Here is a 24,218-nt window from a genome sequence, read left to right as displayed (position 1 = left end):
GCTTTAAAAAAGCAGAGGCACTGGGGAAATTTAAGGGTTATTTACAAGCATGCAGAATTGACTACATAGGGATTAGGATAGAGTAATATTTATTTATTTATTTATTTTATATGTATGAGGTGTTTTGCCTGTCTGGGCGTATTGCCTGGTGTTGGGGAAGTTACTAATTGGATTCTCTGGAATTAGAATTACAGACTGTGGGCATTCATGTGGGTATTGGGAACCAAACCCGGATCCTACACAAGAGTAGCAAGGTCCCTTAACCACAGTGCCTTCTCTCCAGCCCCTTGCTGATGCTTTTGAACCCAGCTGAGCCTGCTGTTCTTATAAGCCCCATGAGGTAGAGGAAGAAAAGTTACTCAGAACCCTTGAAGGATGAGTAGTCCCAAAGGGCAGGGAGATGGCTGGCCCTGACCCCTCAACTCTGCGCCCAGTTTCCTTCGGAGTTTGGAAGACTGTTATGGGTCAGGACCCGCAGGGGCCCCCGGGGGTAAAAAGCCAGCCCTTGGTGGTGTAGGGGAGCAGGCACCAAGGGGCGGAGAGCTGCCGGGCCCTCCCTGAACAAAGACTGGGTGGGCGGTGGCTTGAGTCTCCGCACCCCGCCTCCCGCAGCGCCCGCCGAGCACCGACCCACAGCGAGGCGGGAGGAGAGAGCATGGCGGGGGCCGGGGCGGTGCTGCTACCTCTGCTCCTGCAGCTCGGGAGTCTGGTGCTGGCCGCATGCGGTGAGTCGGGGCGTCCAGGGTGTGCCCCCACTTCTGGCTCGGCCCGGCAATCCGTCAGACAGGGCTAGACCATTTCTCTAGCCCCGCCTCGGCAACTTGTCCCTGGCCGGCCTCAGTGCTCTCTCCGTACTCCCCGTCGGTGGGCGAGCAGAGTGGGGGAGGGGCGGCCAGGCAGGGGTTCCTGGACTGGGCCAGGTCCTCCTGCCGTCCCTGCCAAGGAGTCCTGAGCAACAATGAAGCAGAGACTGTCCTGGTATCTGGGTGTCTGAAGTTAATTATTTCTATTGAGAGAAGGGGAGGGGGGAGGGGGAATGCTCTCTATGGGAACTGACTTTGTCCTGTCAGACTGTAGCCTTTGGGGCTTGCACGAATGGATGGTCTCTGCAGGAACAGGGTAGGAGGAGGCTGAGGGGGAACCCGAATTCAGTTTCTGGGGTGCAGCCAGGCTCGTGCCACTTCCAGGAGGATTTTCTGCAGATCTTCCAGAAAAGTGACTGGCCCTGTTTTCAGCTGGGGATTCCTGTGGACCAGAGGACAACCCCCGCCCAGGTCTCTGCTTCCTTGACCCCCCTCTGCTGTGCCTGCTTAAGTTGAACCAGAGGAGCAGGCTGGAGTGCTGGGTCTGCGGGGGTAGCGGAGCTGAAGGAGGTCATGTTTGGGTGGAGGGATTCAGATACCGAGACCCCCATCCACAAACACCCTTCATGTGGTTATGGAACAGCTGGGAAACCGGGGAACTGGTGGGGACTAAGAAGGGTACAGAAGGGTGGTGCTAAGTCCCAGACTTAGGTAGCTGAGTGCGTTGGGGTGGCATTAACTGAGCCGTGGGTAGATATTGGACTGGAATGCCCCCTCCCCGGGGGGGGTGGGCAATAAAGAAGGAGGTGATACCCCTCTGCCTTACAGGTCTAGTGTCCCTGGGGAAAAGGCTTTCATTACTCCAGCTGGTCCTGATTGAGTTGCCGCTGTGGGAAAGAAAGGCCAGCCGCCTTCAGTGTCCTTTGTTACCTCTTCTGGGGAGCCTCCACTCCCCTTCCACTCTCTGGATGTCTGTGGGAAGCGGCCTTTGCATTTACCTTCCTGGCTTGGGGGGGGGGGGGATGAACTGAGGGGAACGTGGCTGTGCCCCACTCCAGGCCTAGGCTCAGAGGCACATTCCTCCTTCCTGGACATACGTTATCTGGAACCAGGAACAGGCTGTCTTCACTGTGCCGCGTCTACTGGGGGCCTTGCCAGAACGGCAGAGCTAGGTTCTGCTTTCCAGAGCCCACCTCATCCAATATGGGGCCTCCTGTGCTTCTGGTACACACAAACAGTGGAGTGAGGAGTACCTTTCCCCAAAGCAGTTCCTTTACTGACAGGTATAGATGAGTGGGGGCATGCGTGAGCAAGTGCGTGTGCACACACATGCATGCATGCACACACTCACCTGTGCACACACACATCTGCACACACGTGCGCACATGTGTGCACATACACACACACACCAGACCTCCAAATATTTAAAGAGCCCTTCTTGCACATGTCCAACACCCTCCCTTGCAATTCAGCCTGTGCTGGACCCTTGATCAAACATAACATGTCAGGTCTCCAAGCTATCTCTGGCCCACAGTGGATGGATGGTCCATGCCTAAGGATCCCAGCAGAGTCAGAGCAGGCGTCAGGGAGGCCTTGGTCTGGATGCTGCTCTCTGTCCCTTCTGGAGACTGAACTAGGCTACTCTGGTGCTCTCAGGGTTTCTGTCTCCGTGCGTTTTTGTTGTCGTGGTCTTCCCTGCTTGCTTGCTTCCACTCCAGCACCTTCACACACCGTGTCTCCTCCCACGGATGTGGGACGCAGTGGGGGTGCATGCATGCTCTAGAGGACAGAACCCAGGAGACCTTCCCAACCACTGCCCACAGGCCAAGCTGGCTTCTTGCGCCCTTTAGGTGGGGAGGTCTCCAGAGAGCGCCCGAGCCTCGCGGACATTCTGGACTATCAGCAGCAGGCACCCTCCCGCTCTTCTGTCCCTGCTGGGGCCCACCAACAGCAATGGTGCCCCCTGGAGGAGAGGCTGGAGCGGCTGGAAGCCGAGGTGACTGACCTCAGGAAGCAGGTACTGTGGAGGCAGGCTGGCAGGGATGGGGGTAGGATGCACTTTGCGTTTTGGGGTTGTTTCTCCATTTTACAATCCTTAAGGAATTGTCTATGATGGGAGCTGAGCTGAGCCTGCCCCTCCACTCTGTTTCCCCAGAACAAGGACCTGCAAGCCAGGGTGCTGCAACTGGAGTCTCGTGACTGCTGCTCCACTGCCCCCCAGTGCTGCGGGCTGCAGCGCACCTGTCCTGAAGGGGCTCGCTGGGAGCCCGATGCCTGCACGACCTGTGTGTGTCGTGACGGGACCGCACACTGTGGTCCCCAGCCCAGCCTGCCCCACTGCCGCGGTCAGTATCACCCTGTCCACCCACTGCACCTCTTCGGGGGCCTGGAGAAGGCACTAGGGTCCTAAATGACATTACTGTCTCCACCTCAGGCTGCAGCCACAATGGCCAGTCTTATGGTCATGGGGAGACCTTCTCCCCAGACGCCTGCACCACCTGCCACTGTCGGGTGAGTGCTTGAGACCCACCTAGATATCCCAGACCTGTCCCTGTGTCCTGTCTGCCTCTCTCTAGTCACCTGTCACTGACACGCTGTGCTGGTTGTGTTCTGGCGTCTGTCTGCCTCTCCTGCCCGGACTCTCATCCTTGGGATTCCCATTGGTTCTACTTTCTGGAGCTCAAGCTCCACATACTTGTTGGGCCCCCAGAGGTGCCTGGTGGAATTGCACTAGAAAGAGGAAGGCTTTAGAGCCCTCTGTATTCAGGTACTGAGGTTGGGAGAGACACATGATGGGAGACAGTCTAGGAAGGCCAGAAGAGCCAGGATATTGCCTGTTCTGCGGTTTGGATTTCCTTCTATGGCGGTGGGATTCCACTGGAGTCTACAGAGCCAAAGAGTGTTAGGAATATCACCCATGGTATGGAAGGGGTGCGGAGACCTGCTGGAAGGCTGCTACACAGGGCCAGAGAGGGCAGTGGGCTGCAGGCAGGGGCTGTTCCTACAGAACAGGCAGGGGACAGTGACTAGTTAGATCCCATGTAATAAGAGAGGTCAGACGGGAAACTAGAAAGGCAGCTATGGCAGAGGCTTGAGAAGAGCTGGGAGGACGGAGGCAGTGACTCTGTGGGATTTTTATTGTTTTGAGACAGAGTCTCACATGTAGCCATGGCTGGTCTGGAACTCGCTGTGTGGAGCAGGCTGATCACAAAGTGACAGGGGTCCTCCTGCCTCTGCCTCCCAAGTTCCTTGTTTATTCTTTCATTCGTCTTTGCAAAACTTGAATTTCAAAAAGCACATGATTTAAATATATACAGTATACCCCATACAGTATTTGGGACATACTCTCTGTTCTTGTTTTTTGTTGTTTTTGTTTTAAACTGTTTAATGTTGCTGAGGCTGGCCTTGAGATCCTGATCCTTATGTCTCCTCCTCCCAAATTCTAAATGTACCCCCACCATACTTGGCTTTAGCCTGAAACTTACTGGGTAGCTCAAACTGGGCTCAACTCCAAGCAATCTTTCTGACTCAGCCTGAATGCCGGGATTACAAGAGTGAGCCACCACATTAGGTGTGTGTGTGTGTGTGTGTGTGTGTGTGTGTGTGTGTGTGACTGGTAATGAAACCAAGAGTATTCTACATGTGAGGCAAGCAGTCCCCCACTAATCAATATTCACAAACCTCCTTTGCCATGGTCTTTGCTCACTCTCTTGGTTCTTTTGAGTTCATAGTCTTGCTGAGTTACTGCTCAGGCTGGCCTTGGATTCATTCTACAGCCCAGGCGAGTCTTGAACTTTTGATCCTTCTGCCAGGAGAGGCATCCCAGTTGGTGGTCAGTTGGGGGGTACAAGGACTCCAGCCAGCCCTAGGATAGAGACCAAGGCTGAAGTCCTGGGAGTTGGTGGACTTTAAAGGGACTCTGGTGGCAGCTTGGTGGCAGAGTATTTGATGAGCATAAACAAGACACTGCTTTAGAGCCCCAGCAGCCTGCTCCTCATGCCCCAAACTGTATAATTCAAAGCCATGGACACACACAGAGACCTTTCAGGGTACATGGTGTCTCGGGACCACTGCTACTCCATATGACAAGAGCCTTTGATGATTGTGACCCGTGTGGCACAGGCTTGGAGGAGGGGGCAATGGGCTCACCTTTCAGGACATCCTCCTCCACCCATTATAAATAAAGCCAGCACACTGTCAGAGTCAGACCCTTGACTGCCGCTTGCTGGAAGATGGAGGAAATATAAAAATAGGAGGTCCATCTTTTGATGTTGCCCCAAACATCTGGGTCTCCTACTTGGGGATCCATGCCCAGTTCTGAAGGCTGCTCTGGGGGCCACAGGGCTGTTGAAATGTGACATCCAAAGACCAATGTCCTTTCCACTGGCCAGGTAAGAGTTAGGGTATAACCCCCACCAATGTTTATGTCCCCCTGCCCCGCTGCTCTGCATTACCCGAGGCCATGGCCTCTCCTCTGAGCATCTCGGTTGAAGCCTGCTAGGCTTCTGAGGCCTGCAGGGTACCCCAGCATGGACGGTGGAGAGAGTTCGGGGGAGGACTTGATGTCTGCTCTGCAGGCAGGAGCTGTACAATGCCGAGGTCCCTCATGCTCTGAGCTCAACTGCCTGGAGACCCTCACCCCACCTGGGGAATGCTGCCCCGTCTGCCGTCCAGGTGACTCCCTGTTCTTACCCATGAATCCCCTCGGCCTGCGTGGATCCACGCATGCTTGGGGCCATGCCTTCTCTTGGGTGCTGTTCACCTACCCTACTCTCTAGTGACCCTTGCCATCCTGGCCGCCAACCTTCCAGGCTGCGAGTATGAAGGACAGCGTCATGAGGAAGGGGCCAGCTTCTTGTCCAGTTCCAATCCCTGCCTCCAGTGCTCTTGCCTGGTGAGTCACTGCAGCCCCTGCCCAGGCCTGCTTGCTTGGGCCATCTCTGTCCCACCCTGCCGTGTCTGTCACTGTTAGCCCTGTCCATGCCGTCTGAACCTGGTGCCATTCCTGCTAAACACCGCCCCACCTTGAACCTACGGAAAGTCATACCCAGGGGTTTTACAGACATTGTCCATTGTAGAGGAGCCTGGTTCGTTGTGTGCCTGTGAAGTGCCAGCCAAGCCCCTGCCCTGAGCCAGTCCTGAGGCCTGGACACTGCTGCCCAGTCTGCCAAGGTGAACCTTTCATTTATTTACGTATTTATTTAACGTGCATGGTGTGCGTACATCTGTGCGCCATGTGTATGCAGTGCCTGTGGAGGGTGCGGGGGATCGAACTCAGGTCCTCTGGAAGAGAAATCAGTGCCCTCAAAACGCTGAGCCATCTTTTTAGTTTCCATGACTCTTTCTTTATAAGAGTCCCCAGCAGGCTGTCTCACTGTTTCTCGACTCCAGAGCCCTTCCTTCTAGACCGATGTTTGATCAGTGGACAAGCAATGCCAGGCCAATCATACTCTGGATCGTCAATACCCGAGTTCACATTTTTCCATTGTCTCTTAGTGATTCCGCGACTCTAAGCTGTTGTTTCTCCGTTTGTTTTCCGTTTGTAAGGTGCACGTGATGTATCTACTGATATTGGATAATAAGTGACTATTATCTGCTTAGTCCATCTGACCACGGAAGGGAGGGTGTTCCAGGGGAGTCCTCACTAACTGAGAGTATGCTGTGCTGTCTAGGGAAGGCATGGACAAGCAAACAGAAGAGCAATGAGGACCTCATCCTGTCTGGGGCACTGAGAATCCCTGAGAGTCTAGACCAGTGGTTCTTAACATCTGGGTTGTGACCCTATTGGCAAGCCTCTATCTCAAAAAATATTTATATTATGATTCGTAACAGTAGCAAAATTACAGTTAACAAGTAGAAATGAAAATAATTTTGTGGTTGGGGTTATCACAACACAAGGATTGTATTGAAGGGCCGCAGCGTTAGGAAGGTTGAAAACCACTGGTCCAGACAGAGGTGGGAGCATGAGAGGAGCGGGGAGAGGAAGGCAAGATGGGGCCCAGAAAGATTCCCATTATTGCCATTCTCCATCCCCAGCCCTGGGCTGCACAGAAGGTAACTCTCACAGGGACCATGGCCAAGAGTGGACCACTCCTGGAGACCCCTGCCGCATCTGCCGCTGCCTGGTGAGTCCTGAGGTGCCCTTGGCTTGTCCCTCACCCTGCCCTGCCAGCGGGCCTGCTAGATTCTTGATTTCATTCCACCGGCCACATCCGGGGGCACTGAAAAGAGGCAGAGATAGAGACGATTATATTTTGGGCCCTGTGAGCATGTGACCTGGTGGGCTTGCCTGCTCTGTTTAGCAGGCTGGTAATTTTAGTTCAAGGAGTTCGTAGGTGGGAGGAGAGCCAATAGGGCAGGACACACTGGGTGGTCAGAGCACCAGAGAGAGAGGAATACAGTTGAACTAGGCAGTAGCCAATCCTGTGACATCAAAACTCTTAACATGTGCCGGGCCAGAATGGCTCTGGGCGAGATGTGGTGGCAGATGCCTTTCATCTCAGCTCTTAGGAGGCAGAGACGGGAAATTTATAAATTTGAGGCTAGCCTGGGCTATGTAGTAAGACCCTGTCTGGAAGTGGTTTCACCTGCCTGTGATCTCAATTCTCAGGAGGCTGAAGCAGGAAGATCATGAATATGTGGACAGCACAGGTTACATAGTGAGACCTTGTCTCAACTATCCTTCCTCAAAACAAACACACACACACACACAAAACAAACAAAAAACCCACAAAAAAAAAACAAGGGAGGGACAGTAGGATTAAAAGGAATGTGAAATATCTCGAATACTCTGTGTTGCTCATATGTTGTAATGGGTAAGTAGATTACAATATGAAATTTTAATTTTTTCTGTTTCCTTTTGAGTTCCAAAAGTTGACCTTGAAAAAAGTTTGCATGGGTTCTGTGGCTTGAGTTATCTTGTTCTTCGGAAGCTTGGATCTAGAACTTCATGGGTGAGGGTGCTGTTCACCTAGGCCTTGGGGAGCGAGTGAGGAGGGAGATGTAGGAAAAGACATCCTAGGAATCAGCAAAGGGCGCAGTTGAAAGTACCGGCATCCTGAAGTAGAGGCCCGCCCACACATTTCATTTTAACCCACAGGCCTCTGAGCGGCAGAGTATTGTCATCCAGAAAACAGACTGAGTCACAGGTAGCTAAGTGACATGTTAGGTTGTACGTCTGTACTAGCTTCCTAGGGCCTCAGTAACTGAGGGCTACACACTAAGTCACTTCAAACGACAGAAATATACTCCATGCTTCTGGAGACCTGAGGTCCAAGACCAAGGTGTGGCAGGTTTGATTACTTCGATGGCTATGAAAGGGAATTTGTGCCTTTCCTGGCTTCTCATCATTGTTGCCATTCTTTGGCTCTTATAGCATCCAAGTATTTTTTCTTAAGATTTTAGTTTTATTTTTCACTTGTCAAAAAATTTTTTTTGAAAGTCTCACTAGATTGACCAGACTGGCCTTGAACTCACAGAGATCCACCTGCCTCTGCCTCTCAGGTGCTGGAGTTAAAGGCGTGCACACTACAGCTGGCCTCGTTTTTCTTTTTTAACTATGAGAATACACACGTGTCTGAGTGTGGGTTTGTGTGTGTGAGTGCAGCCCCCATGAAGACTGTCTGCACCTTTGAGCTGCCATCCCAGGTGTTTGGGGCTGCCTGCTTCCTCTGCAATAGCAGTGAGCACTCTAACTCCTGAGCCAGCCGCAGCATCCAGTGCTGGCTTCATCTGGGCATTCTCCCTCTGTGTCTGAGTTCCTCTTTATATACGGATGCTAAGTCATAGTGGGTTGGGGGACAACCTACTCCAGTAATACCTCATTAATTGACTACATCTTCACTAACTCTGTTTCCCAAAGAGACCAACCATATTCTGAGGCATCAATGTACGAATCTGGGGGGAGATGCATTTCATCCCATAGGGACTTCTAATGAGTGGATAGCTAGGCTTCTAATGCCATTTCTGTTTCTTGGCTGAACCCTGCGACGGGGATCTCTCCTTTGCCTACCCTTGCTAGGAGGGCCAGATTCAGTGCCGCCAGCGGGAGTGTGCCAGCCTGTGTCCATACCCCGCCAGGCCCCTTCCGGGCACTTGCTGCCCAGTGTGTGATGGTGAGTCGGGAGTGGAACAGAGACCCTAGAGAGGCCAGCAGTGCCAGTGGCTGGCCCGGCATAAGTTACCTGTGATGGTCTGGACTAGGGGGACTGGGGCAGTGAGTTTGCCCTGAAGAGCATCTGAGCACAGTTTCCCTACAGGCTGTTTCCTAAATGGGCGGGAGCACAGCAGTGGGGAGCCTGTGGGCTCCCAGGACCCCTGCTCCAGTTGCCGCTGTGCTGTGAGTATGTCTGCCTGGTAGGGAGGGCCTGGCTTCAGGGCCTGTTCCCTGCTGACTGGGCCCTGTTGGCAGAATGGGAGTGTCCAGTGTGAGCCTCTACCCTGCCCGCCTGCACCCTGCAGATATCCGGGCAGGATTCCTGGGCAGTGCTGCCCTGTGTGTGATGGTGAGTGCCAGGGGCAGGCACCAACTAGGGACAGGCTCGGGATGATGGTGAGCTTTGCCTTCCTCGCACCCACGCTCCTACCCCCTCTCACCTCACTCTCGCGGCACACACTGTGGTGTGTGTGGTGGAGGCAGGCAGGGCCTCCTGGAGGACTTGCCTAGGTGATCTTCCTCAAGGTGGGATGATATGCCTTGAGATGGCATGATGCCTCCTGCTCAGCCACTAGTCCTGTCCCCCAGACCCCTGTCCTCCTGTCCAGGCTGTCAGTACCAGGGACATGACTATCAGAGCGAGGACACCTTCACCCTGCAAGAGAACGGCCGCTGCCTTCGGTGCTCCTGCCAGGTGAGTGTGCCTACCTTCTGCCCAGTGCCCAGTTCTGTGTCTCTCCTTAAGGGCCGTTCACTTGACCTTCTTCTTAGGCTGGTGACGTATCCTGTGAGGAACAGGACTGCCCGGTCGCCCCCTGTACTCGGTCTGCCTCTGGCCCCCAGCTCTGCTCAGGTGTGTCTGTGTATGTTCTGGGGAGAACTCTACCCCAGTAAGGAGGCTATGGTGGGTTTGCAAACCAGGGTCCCCATGGACTGGGAAGAACAAGGATAGATGAAGCTATTTAGGTTGCCATGGTGACAGGCCCCTTTCCCTTGCTGTAGCCTGTGTGCTCAGTGGTGAGGAGTTCGCGGAGGGGATCCAGTGGGAACCAGATGGACAGCCTTGTACCAACTGTTCCTGCCAAGATGGGGTGCCTGTGTGCAGGGCTGTGCTTTGCTCCCCAATACCGTGCCAACATCCGACCCAGCCACCCGGTGAGTGTCCCGCCAGATCTCATCTTTCCTTTGGCTTTGACAAGCCCACCCTGACCAGCCTGCCCCACTTAGGTGCCTGCTGCCCCAGCTGTGAGAGCTGCACCTACCATGGCCTCGTGTACGCCAATGGGCAGAACTTCACAGATGTGGACAACCCCTGTCATGCCTGCCACTGTGAGGTACATTCCTGGGCTTAAAGCTGCCCCGCAGAGTCCCTCCTGGGCCTTCTCCCATTGTCCCTTCCCTGCTCCCAGGACGGGACTGTGAGGTGCTCATTGGTCAACTGTCCTTCCACAACTTGTGCCAAGCCTCAAAATGGACCGGGCCAGTGCTGTCCCAAGTGTCCAGGTATGTGTTTATTGTGTCGGACTGGCCTGGGGATCCGGACTTTATTTTCATACAGCTGGATGGGACCAACAGATATCTTCCAAAGAAAGGACTTTCAGAACTGTTTTTGGAACTCACAAGGGCAAGGGTCAAAGGAGAATAAAGACTTGCTACCTTTCTGTGTTACCACACCACCCTTCTCCGTGATCCTAAATATCCTCTCAGGTGCAGTCAGGTACGCACCCATGTAGCACGGGTTCCTGCAGTGCGGGTGCGTGCATGGGGCATGCTCCCTGTGTGCATGGATATGTGTCCTAGCTTGTGTAAGCTCTACTCAGCACCCCCAGAGACACACAGCCATCTCCATTTACAAGTAAAGGGACTCAAACTTTTCACACCAGTGAGAGAGAGATATACATTGCTACCCATAGCCCCCATCCTCCTCTCCCTGATTGGTGGCTCTGGGTTCTGGGAGCGCTGAAGAGGCTGCAGGTGGCACCTAGCCCTGTCAACCTCTGCTGAAACACCTTTCTCCACTGTCTGCTGCCCAGACTGCGTCTTGGAGACACAGGTGTTTGTAGATGGAGAACGCTTCCCTCATCCAAGAGACCCCTGCCAAGAGTGCCATTGTCAGGAAGGCCAAGCTCGCTGCCAGCCTCGTGCCTGCCCCAGCGCCCCCTGTGGTCACCCTCTGCCCAGCACCTGCTGCAGGACAGACTGCAAAGGTGAGGTTGCGAGGTTGGGGAATGGATGCACATGTCATGGAGAACTCCCCAACAGGAACTTAAGCCCTAGGGACAGCGGCCCATAGCTGCCCCCTCTTTAGGCTGTGCCTTTGGTGGGAAAGAGTACCCCAACGGAGCGGACTTCCCTCACCCCACTGACCCGTGTCGCCTATGTCACTGTCTGGTGAGTGTGTGACCAGGAGTCAAAGGGAGTATGTGTAAGGGTCCGGAACCACTTCGCACTAATCCGACTTGACTTCATCTTTCTGTCCATCCTCAGAGCGGCAACGTACAGTGCCTGGCGCGTCGCTGTCCGCCGCTGTCCTGTCCCGAGCCAGTCCTGCCTCCGGGAGAGTGCTGCCCCCAGTGCCGCGGTGGGTAGGCAACACTCCCAAGGCAGCCCCTCCCCGAGATTCCTCCTGCCCCCTCGTGCCACGTGACACACTCTCTCGCAGATGTCCCGGCTGGCTGCCCGCGGTCAGGGGATGCGGTTCCCGCCCGCAACCAGGAGCACTTCTTCCCACCGGGAGACCCCTGCAGCCGCTGCCTCTGCCTGGATGGCTCAGTGTCCTGCCAGCGACTGCCCTGCCCGCCCGCACCCTGCGCCCACCCGCGCCGGGGCCCCTGCTGCCCCTCCTGCGATGGTACCTCCTCTGTGGTACCCTTCGAGATCCGGATGGCACCCCCCCATCCCGTTTTGTCATTACTATCCGTCTCCCAGCCTGGTGTCCCTGCTCTTAGAATATGCCTTCCCAGAGGTCTTCCTTCCTCGGGCGGGCGGTCTCTCCTACCTGGGAACTTTAATAATAATGTTAAGGACTAAGGCCCTTAGTCCTTAGACTAAGGGTCTGGCCACCAGCCACCACGTTCCCCCAGTCCGTGCTCTTCCCTCTTAGGCTGCCTGTACCAGGGGAAGGAGTTCGCCAGTGGAGAGCGCTTCTCGTCTCCTAGCATCGCGTGCCACGTGTGCCTCTGCTGGGAGGGCAGCGTCAACTGCGAGCCCCGGGCTTGTGCCCCTGCACAGTGTCCCTTCCCCGCCAGGGAAGACTGCTGCCCCACCTGTGATAGTGAGTTGGGGTTTGGGAAAAACAGGACACACCCTGCTGGGGATCGGATTGGGTGCTGATGAGAGAGCAGAGCCAGCCTCCTCTTCACTGCCCCAAAGTAGATCAAAAGAGTTAAAACAATTTCTACTGTAAGAAAAAAGAAAGGGCGGTGGTGACACTCGACTTTAGTTCCAGCACCCGAAGGCAGAGCAGGAGGATCTCTGAGTTCAAGGTCTACCTAGAGACTTTCAGGACAGCCACAGCTACACAGAGAAACCTTATTTCGAAAAAACAAACAACAAAATCCTGTGCAAATGCCTGCATTTTTTTCCTGAGCTTGAAACAATTTAAGAGCATGAATTTGGGCAAATTACCAAATCCCGTCGTGCCTAAGCTTTAACTCCTGTCGGAGACGTTCTCCCTCCTTGTCACTCTTGTATTATCTTAGCACCCTTTAATCTTCTAGACAGGGTCTCATGTATCCCATGGTGGCCACCAGTTTGCTGTATGCAGAGGATGACCTTTGCCCTGCTCCTCCTTCCTCCGCCTCCCAAATGTTGGGAATACAGGCGCTAATCAGCAAACCCAATCTATTTTAACATCTTCTACCAAATGTAATTTTATTTATTTATTTAGTCCTTTTTTTAAATCTTTATTTATTACATATTCAGTGTTCTGCTTGCATGTACACTTGCAGGCCAGAAGAGGGCACCAGATCTCATAGATGGTTGTGACCCAACATGTGGTTGCTGGGAATTGAACTCAGAACCTCTGGAAGAACAGACAGTGCTCTTAACCTCTGAGCCATCTCTCCAGCCCCAGTCCTTTTCTTCAAATGAACATACTGGTTAAGTTTATGTAGCTGGAGGTCAGAGGACAGCCAAGTGTTGAGAGTCAATTCTCTTTCCACCCATTCCCAGGGACTGAACTCATGTCACCAGGCACGTTGGCAAGAGCCTTTACCCACTGAGCCATCTCACCAACCCCCTAGATGGATTAAATGAGAAAATTAGGCTTGTCATGAACAGATTACCATGAAAATGAATACAATTAAAGGACAATACTGTTGCCGCATGGTGCTGGCGCACGCCGTTAATCCTACCAGCACTTGGGAGGGGGAGGCAGGTAGATCTCAGTGAGTTCAAAGCCAGCCTGATCTACAAAGCAAGTTCCAGGACAGCCAGGACTGTTACACAGAGAAACCCTGTCTCATACCCTGCCCCGCAAAAGCACAATACTGTTAAATTCTGCCTGCATGTGGTGGCCCATGCCTGTAATCCTAGGACTGAGATGGTCTAGACAGTAAGATCAGGAGTTCAAGGCCAACCTCAGCAATGTGCTGTTTCAAAAAACATCTATCTGTCTGTCTATCTATCATCTATCTATCACCTATCCATCCATCTATCATCAATCTATGTGTTTATCTATCATCTACCTACCTCTCTACCTCTCTATCTATCTATCTATCTATCTATCATCTATCTATCATCTATCTATCTATCTATCTAGATATCTTCTCCTTATCATCTATCTATCTATTATCTATACATACATACATAATAGCATATATGTGTATAATCTGTCCCCTCTGAGCTGGGGTTATAGGTGTGTGGGCAGCCCTGTTTGGCTTTTTTTTCTTGGGTACTGGGAGTTGAACTCAGGTGCTTGTGCACGCTGCAAATCTATCCTTAGCCACTGAGCCACCTCTCTTGTGTAGATGAGGCCGCCCTTGAACTCCTGATCATCCACTTGGCAGATGCTGGGATTATAGGCATGTGCTGTTATACCCCGTTCACCTCGTTAGGTTTTTCTTGTTGGTTGCTTGTTTGTTAGGTTTATTTAGTTTGTGTGTATGAGTGTTTTGCCTGCATGTATGCCTGTGTGACATGTGTGTGCCTAATGGCCTCAGAAATCAGAAGAGGGTGTCAGACCCCCTGGAACTAGAGTTACAGATGATCACAAACTACGTGGGTCCCCTGCAAGAACAAGTGGTCTTAACTTCTGAGTCACCCCCACTACCTTCCTTTTTAAGGGATGCAAGCAAAATGTCATAGAGCAGTACAGGTCTCCCTCCTTAATCAACCAGCATTGATTGGAATGGGGCTAACTTGATCTACACCACTGCTTCCCCAACTGTAGTCTAGGAGAATTGGAGCCTTCTAGCAGTGGCCTGCTGAGCATCTAACCCTGTCGCAGAGCCTAGTGTGTTTTCCTTATAGATGGATACTAGTATTTCTTGCAGGGTGCAGGGGAGAAAACCTGCCCTTTGGCCAGTCCAAACCCCACCCTGTCGGTCGAGGTTCCTTTACTAGAGCCTGGATCCAGCCTCACCCCAACGTCCCCAGGTGCCAGGTCTTTGAGATTCTGGCCTCCTGCCCGGTCAAGCTCAGGGAATGACTGCTTTCCTCTCTCCCTTCTCTGCCTTCCTATTCGGTTCCCATCTCTGATAGGCTGTGAGTATCTGGGGGTATCCTATCTGAGCAGCCAGGAGTTCCCGGACCCCCGGGAACCATGCAACCTGTGCACCTGTCTTGGAGGCTTTGTGACTTGCACCCGCCGGCCCTGTGAGCCTCCAGCCTGCAGCCACCCGCTCACTGTACCTGAGCACTGCTGTCCCACCTGCCAGGGTATGAGCCACCCGCCTCACCCCCTTCCTCCTGCTGGGGTTCCCTGGGGCTAAGCACCAGAGGGCAGGAGGTTTGCATACAGTTGAACCTCCTGAGATAGACACACAGAGATTCTCTTACTCCCAGAATCCCCATAAGCATGCATGATCTGCCCTCGTCTCTGTTCCCACTGTCGCCTCACCAACTGGTCCTTTGTGTTCTGAACTTTCCTACTCTTAAATTGTTTTGTTGCCTTTTTAAAATGTCACCCTCTTGAAAGCGGTCCAGTGGTTCCCATTGCCCCTAGTCACCAACCAGGATGGGCAGCTTTTCTAGCCCACCTCCTCTGACCCAACCCAGCTGGTCACCTATCCAGCCTGCCTGCGCCACCCTGTCCTCTCCCAAGGAGGCAGGACATTCTCCTAGGCCTTTCGTCTCCATTTCACATCCACTGTCCCCCAGCCTCTTCATGCATGCAAATCTCTGTGCAAAATCTGATAGTCCTGATAATAGCTTCTCCTGCCCCCCTCCCCTCCCCTGCTCCTCTCTGCCTTACTATCTCTAGCTAAGCTCTCTCTCTCTCTCTCTCTCTCTGTGTGTGTACATGTGTGCATGTGACAGCAGAGGGCTCTGTTGACAGTGGCCCACCTGTCCCATTCCCCACTCTGCCAGGATGCCTGTACCATGGGATCACTGCTGCCCTTGGAGAGACCCTTCCTGATCCTCTTGACCCCACCTGCTCCCTCTGCACCTGCCAGGTGAAGGGACTCTTTGGGGTGTGGCATCTTCTCATCCCTTATCTTCCTTCCTGGCCTGGGATGGATTGTCTGCATCTAGGCAGCAATAAACATGCTTGTGACATCCAGTGAGACAAAAGTGGGGTCAGGTCTCGCCTGCCAGGGAAGAGGGGCTCAGATTTGATAAGCTCAGCAGGGTACCTGCCAAGATTGTAGTGCCGTCTGATTGGAAGGTGACGTGGAAGTCCAAGTAACACTGTGCTCTCTCATCCAGGAAGGCTCTATGCACTGCCAGAAGAAACCGTGTCCTCCTGCTCTCTGCACACAGCCTTCTCCAGGCCCCTGCTTCTGCCCTGTTTGTCGCAGTGAGCATAGTTTGCCACCATCTTTCTGTGTGCCTGGCACCTGTGCCCTCCTCCTCCCCTCTCCTTCTGCCAGGTAGAACCCACTCCCCACAGAATGTGTGTCTCCCATAGGCTGCCTCTCTCAGGGTCTGGAGTACCAAGATGGGGAGGAGTTTGAGGGACCCGAGGGCAGCTGCGAGCGCTGCCGCTGTTGGGTATGTAGAAGCAAGGCTGAGCCAGGGCGGCCCATGCTTCTGGGTCCAAGCCTGCATGGCATGCCCCTGACCCTGCATCTCCTGCCTGCAGGCCGGCCAGGTCAGCTGTACGAGGCTTCGGTGCCCGCCTCTGCCTTGCTTGCTTCAGGTCACAGAGCCAGGGAGCTGTTGTCCTCAGTGCGCAGGTATACCCGACCTTGTTCCCACACTTCAGCCCCTGATCCTATAACCTTCCCTTCACCCCCACCGTGCCTCTGTTCTTGACTGTCCCTCTAATCCATAGTTAGCCTTTCCTCTCCTGGACCAACACACCCTTAGTGGCAGGCTAGATTCCTGCCTATTTCAGTAGTGATAATAATCATGATTAATAACATTTATTAGAACATTTATTACAGGTAAACGACTCTCTCTCACACACACACATACACACACACACACCTCACTTTAAAAGCACAACTATCTTATCTGGATATGCTGTCCTCATTCCTACTTTTTATTACTTTTGTTCATTTATTTTGTTTGGGGAGCCCATCACAGCCTGCACATGGAGACCAGAGGACAGCTCATGGGGGTGTTTTCCCCCCATTTTACCACATGGGTCCCAGGGACCCTGCTCAGGTTGCCCAGCTTGGTGGCAAGTGGATTTGTTGTCTCCCTGGTCCCCTTCCTCTCATGTTTTGAGGATAAAAAACAGAGACACAAAAAGGTGACCTAAGTTTCCTGGCCACTCAGCTTGCAGGTCGCAAGGTCAAGCTGCACATTCTGGCCTCTGGCTCCGGAATCCCAGCCTGCTGCCTCTCACCTCACCCTGTGTAGCCAACCCAGAACCCCCTCAGCATCCCTTGCCTTGTAAACAAGACAGGACAGACATAATCCCCACGGGATACAGGAGAAGACTGAGGCTTGGAGAGATATCACGGGTGCATAGGGCGATTCATCCCGTGTTCCTACCAGTGTTGCCCGATGGGCTTTCATTGATAGCTCCTGCTGCCTGAAACGTGATCAAACACGCAAATGACTCCCCGCACCACCGCAGACGTGCGCTCTGTCCTGACCCATATCCATGCCACAGCCCCGTCCTGGTGCCCCCATGTCTTGCTGACCACAGGTGGGATGGGAGGGGATGCAGATAGCCAGATCTTGGACTCGAAGCTTACACCTGCCTGCCTGGGACCCAGGCTGCCTCGCTCATGGGGAGGAGCATCCTGAAGGTAGTAGCTGGGTGCCTGCCAACAGCCCCTGCTCCATCTGCATGTGTCACAAGGGCGTCGTCACCTGTGCCCAGGTCCAGTGTGCCAGTGCCTGCATCCAGCCCCAGCAGGAGGCCGGTGACTGCTGCCCTCGGTGTTCTGGTACTTGGAACCTGGTGTGGGAGGGAGACTTGGGTAGGTGGTGAGCACCTCCCTGCTTTTAGTGCTGGACTGGGTGGCAGAGGTGGGTGTGAGGGGGCTCCAGGAGCAGTGGCCTTCGTTCTTGTACACTCCTCAGCCCCAGGGCAAGGGACAGGAGCTGGAGCATGGAGGAGCCCCCCTCTTGACATCGCTGTCAGCCTGAAGGTTCCTCGTTCTCCTCTTTTCTTGTCCCCAAGGCTGTGAGCATGAGGGTCGGAAGTACGAGCCTGGGGAGAGCTTCCAGCCTGCGACAGACCCCTGTGAAGTCTGCATCTGTGAGGTAGGAGAGGGCAAGGTTTGGGACTGGCTAATTGATGGAGCAGGACCATGGTGATCAGACAGAGTGTGTCCCTGGGCCCAGGACAGAAGCTGAGCTTGGTCAGTGGGACCAGGTCTGGATTTAGGCAGAGTACAAGGTCCGAATGGGGAAGCTGTCGATGGACCTGGTCTTTGAGGTGGTGGTGTTCAGCGAACAGCCCACATGGGGAGTGTTTACTCTCTACCTTAGCAGTAGTGGTGAGGGCTGCGACGTAGTTCAGTTGGTAAAGTGCTGGCCTGGTGTGCACAAATCCCTGGGTTCAGTCCTAAGTACCACATACATAGGGTGTGGTGGCATATGTTGGTAATCCTGGCACTGGGGAGGTAGAGGCAGGAGGGCCAGGAATTCAAAGCCGGGGTTGGCTACATATCCAGTTTGAGGCCAACCTGGGTTTCATGAGACCCTATATCCAGAAACAAAAGTGATAAACGGTTTATGGGTACGAAGACAGGCAGTGGAGTGGGGAGGGTGATGAAGAGTGCCTGAAGGATTAGAGGTCACGTGATGGTTCAGGCCCCAAGGGGCATCATTTCTAGATTAAGAGCGAGGTGACATGCCCGCACTACCTGAAGACGAGGGTGTAGCAGACACCCTTGAGAATCCTGGTGCTCAGGGGCAGTTCAGCTGCCACGGCTTTGGACTTATCTCTCCTCATTCATTCTTCTTGTAGCTGCAGCCTGGGAGACCTCCCAGCCTTCACTGTCGCCGGCGGCAGTGCCCCGTTCTGGTGGGCTGCCCACCAAGCCAGCGTCTACCCCCTGGGCCCCGGCACTGTTGCCCCACCTGCGCCCGTGAGTCCTAGGCGAAGGGGCCGATAAACTAGGCTGCGCCCCCGGAGAAATGCTAGAAGAGCCAGCTAGCTCTCCCCCGCTTTGCCTCAGCCCTCTCTCGACTCAAGTGTACTGTTTGGCCTAAATGGGTGAAGCCTATTCCACGCCTAAGTGGAAGCTGGCGGGGACTACTGGCCTCTGCGGCCAGGTGCGCTATGTAGAACATCCTGCCCAGCAGGGGGCGCTGTAGGGTAGCCGTTGTCGGCTGGCTCTTTGGGAGCCACAAAGCAAAGAGAACTGAATGGCAATTCTGTCTCCTGACCCCTTCACCCCACACTGGGTTATTGCCTTCACAGAGGCGTTGAGTAACTGCACAGAGGACCTGCGGGGGACTGAGCTGATGCCACCAGACCCCTGCTATACCTGCCAGTGTCAGGTGAGTCCTCCTGCTGTGGGGACTCCCAGATCCCCCTTTCTCCTGCTCTGTGAGCTATGGCTCTCCTCTTCTCCGTAGCTACCCCTGAGCTCTTGCTCACTCTGACAATTGTCCTAAATGTCATCTCCTGCCTACACCCTACTCCACAAGACCTGCTGTGTTCTCTCTATCATATTTACATGACCACAATAGGATTCGACATGGCTCTGTACTCGCCGGACCTGTCCTGAGCTCAGCTGTCACCCGTGGGAGCGCCACACACCCGCTGACGGCTGCTGCCCCGTGTGTAAGGGTGAGTGGCCAGATAGGAGCCTGGGGATGGAGGAGGCATTCGTGGGTGCCCTGAGGTCTGCAGGCGGAATGCAGCTTATGTTCTTTTGTGGGAATGGAGATGATACCCACCGGGGTGGAGGGGAGATCCAGGAGGCAGAATAGGGAATGAAGCCTGCATTCTCAAGCCTGAGGGTTTTTCAGGGGCCTCGTGGTCCCCAGGCCCACTGTGGGCATTGTGTTTTGCAGTTGGGGGTTGGCCCAGTAAAGGGTTCTAGGGCCTGGCATTTTGGATCTCCAGGACTCCATAACCAATCAGTCTGATTCCCGCCAGGCTGACCAGGCTTGCCGAGGAAATGAACACCCTCAGGGTGCTTGCGGAATGGGGCTGAGTTCCAAGAAGGGAGAGTATTGCTGAAAGGACGCGCATTCCTCCTCCTTAGACTGAGTGGAGGGGCTCTCCCCTGCAGGAGTGTGGGGGATGGAGGGTTGGCAGAATTCCAGCAACGCTTGCATTACCCGCACCTGTCAAGGGACCTGGGGACAGGTGGGTGTGCCAAGGGAAGAGGGTCCAACATCCGCCAGCAAATATGGGCTGTGTGAGTGGTGGCCTCATTGTTCTGGGCAAGGAGTTGAGACCTGGGCTTCATTCCCACCTGCACTGTTGGGGGCAGATAGGAGGGACAGATGGAACTACGACCCTCTTCAGAAGGCCCCCGGAAATCGCAGGAAGCCCCTCAACAATAGTGCCATGTGGAGTGGCACCTCAAGGAGTGCCAAGAGCTGCCCTGTCCTCATGACTGCTGGAGGTGCCTAGGGTTGGCACCTGGGGTGAGCGATGCCAAGGTGAGGGCTGAGATGGCGGAGGAGGGGCGACACAGATGATCCCGTCTGTCTGCCCCGCAGGAGCGTACAACAGGGCAGAGGGGAAGGAGATCCTCCGCCACCCAGTCTAAGAAGGAGAAATGCGTGTCCTTCCACCGGCACAGGAGTGTTTGAGTAGGCCACTGACCCTCTTTGTCTCATTTTCCCTCAGCCTCTACCCAGTCTTGCACGCATCAGGGCCGCCAGGTAGCCTCTGGGGAACACTGGGCCGTGGATGCCTGCACCAGCTGCTCCTGCTTGGCTGGCACTGTGCGCTGCCAGAGCCAACGCTGCAGTAAGCTCGCATGTGGCTCGGTAAGTGTTTTGGTCCAAGGTGGTAGGAGCGGGGTGCACAGGGCACTGCCATCCCAGAGCCGTGAGGGGGGCTTGGCCTTGTCTTGCCTTCACGAGCTGTTAGTGGAGCCAAGGATGGTGCTGTTCCGGGAGTGACCACCAGAGGGTGGCCTGACCCGCTCTCAGTGAATCTGGGTTCAAGGGGTCAGAGAGAAGATGGGCGGATGCTCAGACTACTAGGAGAGACAGCTGAGACTTGACAAGGGAGTGTCCTGTGACTGACCATGTTTGGGTCTGAGGCCAGGATGAGGCTCCTGCCCTGAGCCCCGGCAGCTGCTGTCCCCGCTGTTTGCCCCGACCGGCTTCCTGCATGGCCTTCGGGGACCCCCATTACCGCACCTTCGATGGCCGCCTGCTGCACTTCCAGGGCAGCTGCAGTTACGTGCTGGCCAAGGACTGCCACGGCGACGACTTCAGGTGTGCACCCTTCTCCCTACTCCCTGCCGCCTAAACCTGGTGCCTCTGACCTCTGGCACCCAGGCCCTTCCTTCCCATAGTGTCCACGTGACTAATGATGACCGGGGCCGGAGGGGTGTGGCCTGGACCCAAGAGGTGGCGGTGCTGTTGGGGACCCTGGCTGTGAGGCTGCTGCAGGGCAGGACAGTCGTGGTGAGCCAAGGACCTGGGGAAGGTCAGTCCAGCACAGTTCACCTGCCTGGCCCAGCACGGCCCCTCCCTTCTCCCTCTCTTTCCCAGGTGGACCAGCACACGGTGACCTTGCCCTTCCTTCAGGAGCCCCTGCTGTACATTGAACTTCGAGGTCACACTGTGATCCTGCATGCCCAGCCTGGACTTCAGGTGTGGTTAGAGGGCAACAGGATCCCATGCTTCCTACATTCTACAAAGACAGGTGCCTACTCCTGCCAGGTGGAAGGAGGAGCCAGAAGGGAGAGCGCACAGCTATATCCTCAAAAGGCTCTGTCCTGAGCCTGTTTTCAGTCTTGGCTCAGCGCTCCATATCCTGAGACTCTGAGCCATCATCAGCCTTCTCTGGGCCTCAGTTTGCCTGTCTGTAAAGTGGGGAGTTGATAGGGTTAGGGAAGCGGCCAAGAAGGTGTACAAGGTGGTCTCTGTGGACTCTCCCAACTCCCATAGGGGAAGGTGGCTTGCTCTCTTGCTTCCAGCCAGAGTCCTAACTGACAAACCCATGCTTGTGTGCCCTTGATCCAAACTCTAATTACATTGTATCATCCTTAAGGCCACAAGACAGTGAATCTCAGGAAGTGGGTTTTGTTCCACCAGAAACCCAGTTGAACGGTACCCAGGAATAGTGGGCAGGCCTCTCCACCATCAGTGTTTGGCCAGGATTAGGGAAGTGGCCCTTCGATGTGCAGTGTGCACCTGTTCATCCCACAGCCTGGGAACTATCTGACTAGCACATGAGCTCCTTGGGGTCTCTCTCCTTCTGCATCCCTAGTCCCGGGCCTCTCACGCAGGTGCTGTGGGATGGGCAGTCCCAGGTGGAGGTGAGAGTTCCCAGCTCCTACCGGGGCCGGACTTGTGGTCTCTGTGGGAACCTCAATGGCTTTGCCCAGGATGATCTGCAGGGTCCAGATGGGAGGCTCCATGCCACAGAGGCTGTGTTTGGGAACAGCTGGAAGGTGAGTGACTTGGGAGCAAGGAGTCGGGGCACTAGAAGAACTGGGCACTGGCCCTTGCTGTAAAAAGGACCCAAGACAGATTTGGGGGTTTTCATGGAAGTTGGAGGCTTGGAGCCTGTCTCAATTAATAGCAGAGGTAGGATAGCTTGTTGGAAGCCTTGTCTCCTGAATCTCTAAAGCCTGCTCTGTCTCTCCGTCACTCACAGGCTGTGTGACCTTAAACAGGTCAACGTCTACCTACTCTAGTCTTATTTTATCTCAAAAGAGAGACAAGTGCTTTCCTTTATTGTTTTGTTGTTAGACCTGTGATCCTCTTCTCCCAGCTTCCATTGTACGGGCATCACAGACCTGAGCGATGAGCACTTTTGATTCCTTCTGTTCCGTTTTGAGAAAGGGTCTCCTGTAACCTAGACTGTCCTTGAACTCTCTGTGTAGCCTTGAACCGGGTGACTAACCCACCTGCCTCTGTCTCCAAAGTGCAGCACCATCCTGGTTTTTCCGGGGGGTGCAGAGTATCAAAGTGAAGGCTTTGTACCAGACAAGCACTTTTCCAACTGCGCCCCATCCTAGCCCATCCTTCGCTGTTCCCAAAGGGGGCGCTTTGATTCATTTGCTTTCTCTTTTTTGATACAAAGTCTTACCATGTTGTCCAGGTTGGCCTGGACCTTTCTATCTCACCCAGGATCCCCTCCCCCAGACTTCTAGAGTCACAGGTGTGCCCCACTATGTTTGGCTCTTTAAAGGATTGTTTTCATTAGCATATATTAATTACACATAATAATGTGTTTCATTTTGACATTTTCATACATGTATTTACTGTATTTTGATTACCTTCCCCATCGCCCTCTCTTGATCTCCCCTGTTCCCACTAATCCCCTTCCTTTTCCCAGCTAGCCCCCCCCCACTTCTACTTTCTTGTCTTTTTTATTTTTTATTTTTATTTTGGTTTTTCGAGACAGGTTTTCTCTGTGTAGCTTTGGAACCTGTCCTAGAACTCACTTTGTAGACCAGGCTGGCCTCGAACTCACAGAGAGCCACATGCCTTTGCCTCCTGAGTGCTGGGATTAAAGGCGTGTGCCACCACCCCCTGGCCTTCCTTTTGACCCCCCCCCCCCAATCCAATGAGTTCCATTTAAGGTTGTAGGTAAGACTTTGTTTGCAGGAGCATGACATGTTCTATTCAAAGGGAGATTTTGCCAGGGATGTTTTCATATCATGGTTGCTCTCTCCATGTAGGTCCCTGAAGGCCTGGGTCCTAGCCGGCCCTGTTCTGCAGGCCGAGAGGTGGACCCATGTCGGGCAGTAGGTTACCGTGCCAGGCGTGAGGCCAATGCCCGGTGTGGGCTCCTGAAGACCTCACCGTTCAGTCACTGCCATGCTGTGGTACCCCCAGAACCCTTCTTTGCTGCCTGTGTGTATGACCTATGTGCTTGTGGACCCGGAGCCTCAGCTGATGCTTGTCTCTGTGATGCCCTGGAAGCCTATGCTAGTCACTGTCGCCGGGCTGGGGTGACTCCTGTCTGGAGGGGCCCTACACTCTGCGGTAAGGGGGTGATACCAGTTTGCGTGAAATGAAGGCCCAGTTCGGAAAGGAGGGGTAGCCCAGTAGACTGAAGTCTGGGCAGGAAGGGTACAGGGAGACATAGCACAATGTCCTAACAGCCAGAGAGATGCTGGGGACCTCTGTGACACGGCTTTCCCCTGTCTACAGTGGTGGGCTGCCCCACGGACCGTGGCTTTGTGTTTGATGAGTGTGGACCACCCTGCCCCCGCACCTGCTTCAACCAGCACATACCCCTAGGGGAACTGGCAGCCCACTGCGTGAGGCCCTGTGTTCCAGGCTGCCGGTGTCCTGCGGGCCTGCTGGAACATGAAGGCCACTGCATCCCACCTGAGGCCTGCCCACCAGTCCTGCTCGCTGGCGACTAACCAGCTCACACGCTGCCCAGTCCTAGTCAGGAGCAGCCCCCTGTCCCACCCTGAGTTAAGGGAACCCTCAGCCAGGACTTATCTGGTCAGACATCACCGTTGGTAAGCAGCAACCTCCAGGCCACAGTTGTAGAGAGACAGATCCCTGCTCAGGCAATGGGATCCTGGGCC

At 54.3% G+C, this 24,218-nt stretch overlaps 1 protein-coding gene across 1 annotated transcript; it reads left to right on the top strand.

Moving 5' to 3' along the window:
- The first annotated feature begins 655 nt into the window (after nt 1-655).
- On the top strand, nt 656-24,218 carry LOC121463393 (kielin cysteine rich BMP regulator). The gene is made up of 38 exons (XM_041675592.1): nt 656-725; nt 2,654-2,820; nt 2,959-3,148; nt 3,238-3,314; nt 5,381-5,477; nt 5,615-5,697; nt 5,882-5,975; nt 6,840-6,928; nt 8,824-8,917; nt 9,062-9,141; nt 9,214-9,307; nt 9,567-9,652; nt 9,730-9,811; nt 9,961-10,113; nt 10,186-10,292; nt 10,368-10,461; nt 10,992-11,165; nt 11,267-11,349; nt 11,446-11,539; nt 11,621-11,809; nt 12,062-12,232; nt 14,662-14,838; nt 15,490-15,575; nt 15,829-15,919; nt 16,031-16,113; nt 16,205-16,298; nt 17,292-17,465; nt 17,702-17,784; nt 18,494-18,614; nt 18,950-19,029; nt 19,222-19,321; nt 20,336-20,478; nt 20,762-20,934; nt 21,015-21,126; nt 21,214-21,315; nt 21,954-22,118; nt 23,355-23,661; nt 23,830-24,218. The coding sequence occupies exons 1-38, from the start codon at nt 656-658 to the stop codon at nt 24,045-24,047; spliced, it is 4,677 nt and encodes a 1,558-aa protein (XP_041531526.1). The 3' UTR covers nt 24,048-24,218.

Source organism: Microtus oregoni, unplaced genomic scaffold (genome assembly GCF_018167655.1).
Source record: "Microtus oregoni isolate MIOR12 unplaced genomic scaffold, Mior012 000026F_ref0000081, whole genome shotgun sequence".
In the NCBI taxonomy this organism is placed as follows: domain Eukaryota; kingdom Metazoa; phylum Chordata; class Mammalia; order Rodentia; family Cricetidae; genus Microtus; species Microtus oregoni.
Note: the sequence above shows the minus strand (reverse complement) of the source record. Positions and strands in the feature narration are given on the sequence as shown.